This window comes from Gnatocerus cornutus, chromosome 9 (genome assembly GCF_029298725.1).
Source record: "Gnatocerus cornutus isolate USDA-ARS CGAHR chromosome 9, icGnaCorn1.1, whole genome shotgun sequence".
Classification (NCBI taxonomy): Eukaryota; Metazoa; Arthropoda; class Insecta; order Coleoptera; family Tenebrionidae; genus Gnatocerus; species Gnatocerus cornutus.
In genome coordinates this window covers 12,481,452-12,488,084 of record NC_142241.1, presented here as the reverse complement: position 1 = coordinate 12,488,084, position 6,633 = coordinate 12,481,452, and the positions used below count along the sequence as shown (strand labels likewise).

At 35.6% G+C, this 6,633-nt stretch overlaps 1 protein-coding gene across 1 annotated transcript in view; it reads right to left on the bottom strand.

Moving 5' to 3' along the window:
- Nucleotides 1–6,633, bottom strand: part of dpy (fibrillin-like protein dumpy) — a 125,357-nt gene that overhangs the window by 111,673 nt on the left and 7,051 nt on the right. The window contains exon 2 of the mRNA XM_088046342.1: nucleotides 1,524–1,576. Within this exon, the coding sequence (XP_087902468.1) occupies nucleotides 1,524–1,576 (53 nt within the window). The remainder of the gene's footprint in view (nucleotides 1–1,523; nucleotides 1,577–6,633) is intronic.

Below are 6,633 nucleotides of genomic sequence, written 5' to 3'. Positions count from 1 at the left end.
AATGATTTTGCATTTTCTCCAAAAAAATAATGATAGATGCCCATTTATCGGTCCGTTAGAACACAAGAATCCTTGATGTCAATCACAGATTAACCTTTTGTCTAGTGGTTGACTCCAAATTACTACGAAGAACGAGGCTCTTGTAAATCAGAGCATTTACGTGTAGGTGTCATTGTTCTTTCGTGGATTTAATAGCAGTTTTACAAGTCTGTCAATGCGGTAAATTTTAGGTCACAAGACGGCCTTGACGTAACGTAATTATACCGTCTATTTTCTATGAAAGCAGTTAGATTAATTACTATAAACGATGACATCGTGTGCTGACCGCAACAATTAAAGTCAAATAAATTGCGGACAACTATTACACAAGTCCAGAAATTTTTGAAAAAAAAACGGAATTACTGACCATAGCGATGAGTTTTATAGGTCGTTGGAAAGCTTATTAAATTGGCTTTCAAAAACACTATTGACCAATTCCATAACCTTTTGAGTTTTCAAGAAAAAGCGAAAAAAACAAGTTTGAGGGCAGTCGAACCTAAAAAAACTCATTTTTCAAGAATATCTCTGAGTCCGCCCCTAATGGAGGAGGACGGACTTCGGACTTGCACAAACTTCGTCCAAATCGTGTCACCTAGTGTTGTTCTCAAAAGTGTTCAATTCCCAGTAGGTGTTTGTCGAAGAACAACCGGTAAATGTCAAGGCTTTTCAGAAAGTGTGAATTCGCGCCAAGAAATTTGTCATCGCTCATTTGAATATCCAAGCGTCAATGACTTCGAGACACAATAGCGAAGTAACAGGAAGTACGTGATCTTCCTCTGGAGACAACGGATATGACTGATAAACGGAAACACCACCATAACTTGCAGGTGCAGGTGAAAAACAGCACCTTGTATCGATGACATCACAATCTGGATCACGTTGGTAACATTGATACTCCACCCTTGATTGCAAGAGTGCCAACTTTATTCAGTCATCAATAGATTTACATACAAAGAAAGGGATATTTTGCCCCACCTAAGGTGTCCCACAGAAATTAATTTATCAAAATGAAACGTATACTTAAGTCGTGAAAGAACTCATTAATTTGACGGTTTTGGAGTTGGTACGCCCACCAGAGAAAATCCCTAAATTAAAAAAGCGTTGAACCTGGAGCGGGAAAATCAAAGCCCACATCAAGATGAGTTATGTTATTTTCCAAGTAGGTGTTTGACGCTTTTATCTTTCGCGAATTAAAAAAGAACCGTCGGTAATGGCAGTAGTTGGAATTTCACAATTATGGTTAATAGACTTAATACACAGCCATTATCATTTATTACTGCGTATGGATAAGAAAATTTAATTTAGCCGAAGACGTTTAATAAGTATTCCCACTGCAGTTACGGCAAATGCTCGTGGTTTATGTTTAAATCTCGCTTCGGCGCAACAATCACATTTCAGGTATTTCCATTTTTTCACGAGTTTACAGCACAAATTGATAATAATTCACGCGAGGTTAAAGTTTAACGAATTAACGAAATACTCACCGAAGTCTGCAGCCAAATCCAAACGACTAGCGGAAGTATTATCTTCATTTTTGCTGCAATTAAGAAAACAATACGTTAACAAACAATCAGATCTAACGGTTCCGTTAATTGGAATTGGGAAATGTTTAATGGAGAAACGGTGCCACAAAAATCAAATTAGGACGCGGAAAATCTCTATGCAAATCTGCACGTGCTCATTTTCCTGACCTTTCACCTCTTCATTCAAATGCATGCTATTAAATAATGAGAAAATACAAACAGGTTGTGAGATAATAAATCTGAACTGAAGCTTTTGAGGTGGGTCTAGATGAACCATGATTTCAGTTTGCTCGATTAATCATGTGCATTTTATGACCACAGTCTGCATTTTTCAGCCTGCAGCTGTAGGCCTTAATGATCTGGTGTCATGTTAATCTTCAATTTCATTTTTAGGTCGCCACATTCGACTTTCAAGAGTGGACAAAAGTGGCGAGATAGTAATTACATCTAGTTCATTGCAGAAAGGAATATCAGCGTTTCCTGTTGTAGGAGCTTTTTTAACCTCATTCTTGAAGAAATTCGCGGTGTTGCCGGCAACATTGTTACAAAAACGTGGAAAAATCGAAAGAAATCAATTGTTTGTTACTTTTTGATTTACCTTCAATCATATTCTAGGTCGACCGCAAGGGTATTACATCAAAACAACGCTACATGAGGTACGGAATTAAAAGTTGCACATATTGATAGGGGACATTAGGTACTAAATTTACAGTTTGTACTAATTAGAGAGAAAATGACCTTTAACTGCTTAACACGCCTCATAAAGTGGCGAATATTTTGCAACTTAGGGGAACTTTCCCTAATTTAATACTAATCACATTTTAAAATATGGTTGTAAGTTAAATTGTGCTGGCTCATCACTTTAATTTCTTGTGCAATTAAGACCTTAATTGACCGATTTTGAGTTTATGCGGGTAATTTATCGAACGTTTCAATAACATGCTTTTGCTTCAATCCCCCTGTTAAATCGGTCCATAAAAACTCCTCTTGCGACACACTTCTTCATGATGGAAATTCTTTCCTTTCTTAATTGAATCAGAATAAATTACTTCTTTTATGGACAGGGTGTTATAAAGATTGGATTAATTATAAATTCAATGGTGGAATATTATTGTTCTTTTCACGTCAATAGAATAACATGTGATTGTGCACGTTTATTCTGTAATGACCCAGATTACCTGGAAGGTAACAAAAGTGACATAAAATGAAGATTTCACTTGACAGCGACATGTGGTAATTTTTTGTACAAGAAAAACGAAAGTGCAGAGGTTACACCTTTCCATACAGCAGAAGAATTATAATTTTAAATGAAAAATTTACATTTTCTCGATACATAAAATTTAGTTCTCAATCTTTTTGTTGACATTAATATGAGTCAACAGTGTATAAGCTTACACGGCAGAAATATTTCCAATGAGATTTATCACACCACTCCCAGACAACGAATTTATTGTTGGCATAAACTGGAAAATTTTAAAATCTGTTTTCGCAGGTTCAATTTCCTAATTACGGCAATTTGAGAGTAAACGTAACTTTCTTCCCATTAAACAAACAATTAACAGTTAGAGGTCGGACTGTTGGTACAGTTCAAATCTAATACCAGATTGGCCTTGAGCTTTACGGTACATGAGCTCCAATATTTTTCTCTTTCAAGAAGTGCGCAAAATGCAGAAATAGGCAACATTACCGTAAAAACAAGTCAGAAAGTAGTCCCACATTATTTATCTTCAGAAAATCGTTTTTACCGCTTCACATAAATAACTACAGTTTTTCAATTTTCTATGGATATCCATCTGTACGCGGCCCAGAGTTAATGATCTTCTCCTATGGTTCAACATCCCATAAATAACAAAAGTAATAACTTGAATTTTTCCGAAGCTCGTCGTACTCAAGGTTTTAAAAATAGTCACCGGGTCGAATATTTTTTGTAATTACGACAATTACATCGTAAGCGGTTTTGCATACTCTAATTTTCGTAGCAGATGGGGCCTTTGCGCACTGGTAATTCTTATAATTATGATTCCATTTTGGGACCCTTGTAATTTCGCGTTGCGTGCATTGGAAAATTTTTCCTGAATGGAGAGTGATTCATGAAACATTCCAAGATCGCCTAACGGCGGCGGCGTGGCTCTACAATACTTTTAAGTCGCGTTTAATTGCATAATGTGTGGCTACTTTCTATTTCGAACCGTTTGGAATATCTAAATTAAAGCGAAGAATTCTATAATAAGGTCATAAATTGGATTCCTCAGAATCGTGCGGTCATATTTTCGCATTTATTAAAATAATAACTTGCACGTTTCGAGAGGATCGTGTGCATTCTCAATGTGAAGAACACTGAACTTCACCCAATAGAGAGTCGTGTTACGCAAATTACGTTCCGTTTTTTGAATAGAAAGTTTGCGTGCGTTTTAATATCAAACGTGTTAACTAATTTTACCACATGAATGGGTTAAATTATTCGCGGAGTTTTACGCTAATTTGCACAGAGAAATAGGACTGAAAGTTCGTGTAATATTTAAATAAATATATTATAATTCGGCCCCGAGGTTCAGCCTTTCACGTGCATATCCGCTGGTTTAGACAAGGACGAAATTCGACGATTTGTTGTTATAAATCACTTTTATCTCCAGATTCTTAACGCCCCTGACTCGAATACAGAAGAGAGATGGTTATCTCGAGATTACAATAAAACAAATCTTTCGATTATGGAAAGTCAACATTTATCTAGAATGTTGTTTTTTCACCGACATAATTAAACCAGTCCGATGGTTACAAAATTTCAATCGAGTTTCTCTCGATATTTCGGTTCTCTGGAGTGATTTATCGTGATTGTGGGAGTGTTTCACTTTTCATATTAACGACTTAATCGCGTAGAAACAGTTAGCCCACACTAGCGTTAAATTAAAAATTTGTCGTTTTATTTAACGGTTTTTCATGTGCACACCTGTGACACTCAATTATGCTTCACTTGTAACTCTGATGAGTATGTTAAGAACTTGTAAGTTCTGAGTAGCAAATTAATACAATTTCCTGTTTTTTATGCTCACTGAGAGAATTAATTCCTATTGAGTTCAGTTAATTCTAATCTGTAATTTATAACTTGTTCTCTCATTGTTCCACGAAGTTGGCGCTAAGGTGTTAAATCCACTGTCTTGGGTGGTCATCCGTGGTAAATGTCAAATATGAAAGACAATATTTCCTTTTTGGGTAAAAGTGTAGGAGTCACTTTCAATATATTTTATCACAGTGTGAGGCTTTGTCAAAAACGAGTTTTTTATTAGACAAACATGTTGTATCAATTAACATTTAATCCTCGACCTGGTTTGAGTGCTACAAAGACGAATTAGAAGTCTATTATCAATATCATCAGATATTCCAAGAGGTTGATGGATTGGAATGGAGCCGGGGCCGGATTTAGAGCGTAAATAAGGCAAAACTTGGCTTAAATTTCATTAAAAATCTGTTGGATCAGATTCCATCATTTATGACTTGTAGAACTGTTCTAGTTACAATTTTTAATTTGCTATAATTTTATCGTATCAGTGTTTTTGAATAAAAACTAGCAAAGTTACAAAATTCAATAGAAAGGAGGGAACATTTTAGGTTTGTCTGCAAAAAATTCCAAAAAATCCGTTTTTAACTCTAGAATTTTGGAATTTGGCACAGTTCATAAACAATTCGAAAACAGTAAGAACTCCAAATTTTATCGTTTTAGGAATAAAACTACCAAAGTTACATACTTCAATACAAAAAGGGAAATTTTTTGTATGGCCGTCGAAACAAAAGTTTCTAAAAAATCTAATTTTCGCTCAAAATTTTTGCAATTTGACACAGTAGACGATCAGATAAAAAGTAGTAAACCCACCAAATTTTACCGTTTTGCTATGAAAACTGATCAAGTTATGACACTTCCTAGAACATTGTGAAGGAAATTTTCTAAAAATTCGTATTTTTTTACAAAAATATAAGATACACGTTTTAGAAATATCTCAAGACATTCGTGTTAACTCGTATTTACACGTTCACCTTAAATAAAATAATAAAGTAAAATAATTTCAAATTTTGAGATTCTTGATCAAAACGGGTAAAAAGGGCGAAACATTTTTCCATTTTTTTTATGTAAGTCTATAATAGTTGTTATAAAGCTGAAGAGACTGTTTTTTTCAAATTTTCTCTTTCAAAACAACCCAAAAATGCTACGGCAATGAAGAAACTCTAAAGGATCTTTGGATTCCAAGTCTCAAAATCGATTTCTCGGACCTCTGTTTTTGTAAGGAACAGCAGCCTTGACCTGCCCCCCTTGGCTACACCGCTGAGAATTTTATGACTCTGACACCAAACCATCTTAATTACCAAGTTTTGTCTTTGCTTAACTCATCTTAACTCTCTTCTGTTTTTACTTTGTCCAAATTAGCATTTCTCCTTTGTTTATATAGTAATAAAGCTCTTGGAACCTTGAGCGTTCTTTGTGTCTAATGGTCTGAAGCTGGTTCTGACAGCCCCAGCAGATTTCTGAAGCCGTCCAACACTAAAAATCCTAATTCTTCGCAGAATAAAAATTTCCACTCGTGGGTGGTCTGTTAGCAAGATGACACATGGCAGCTGTTCCATTCCTTCTAATAAACGAATATCAATTTCTTGTCAAGACATTTGTCAATTACACTCTTGGTGGTTGTGGTTCTTTTGACATTCTTGAATCATTTTGCGGTTGTTAAATTTTAATTGTGATTATTTCACGGGGCAATCTTAATCTCGATTGTCGCAATGTGTTATTGTCAAAACGAGCGATTTCTTAACACCTCTGTATGTTGAAGGACATTGCCCGTGACCTGTGGGCGTCGCCAGAAATTCAATTAAAAAATCGGATTTTTAATCGAAGCGCTGACCCGAAATGTGGAGAAATTTGCAGAATCCGCGCTCATTAAACTGGGGATCAAGTTTGGCCAAAATCGTTTTTTTTGTTTGATGGATGTGGATGCCCTGCCTTAATTAACACGGCGGTGTTAATAAGCGTCAATTTTTATGACTTCCTCGAGCTCTGTTTTTGCCATGTTGGCATAAAGTCACT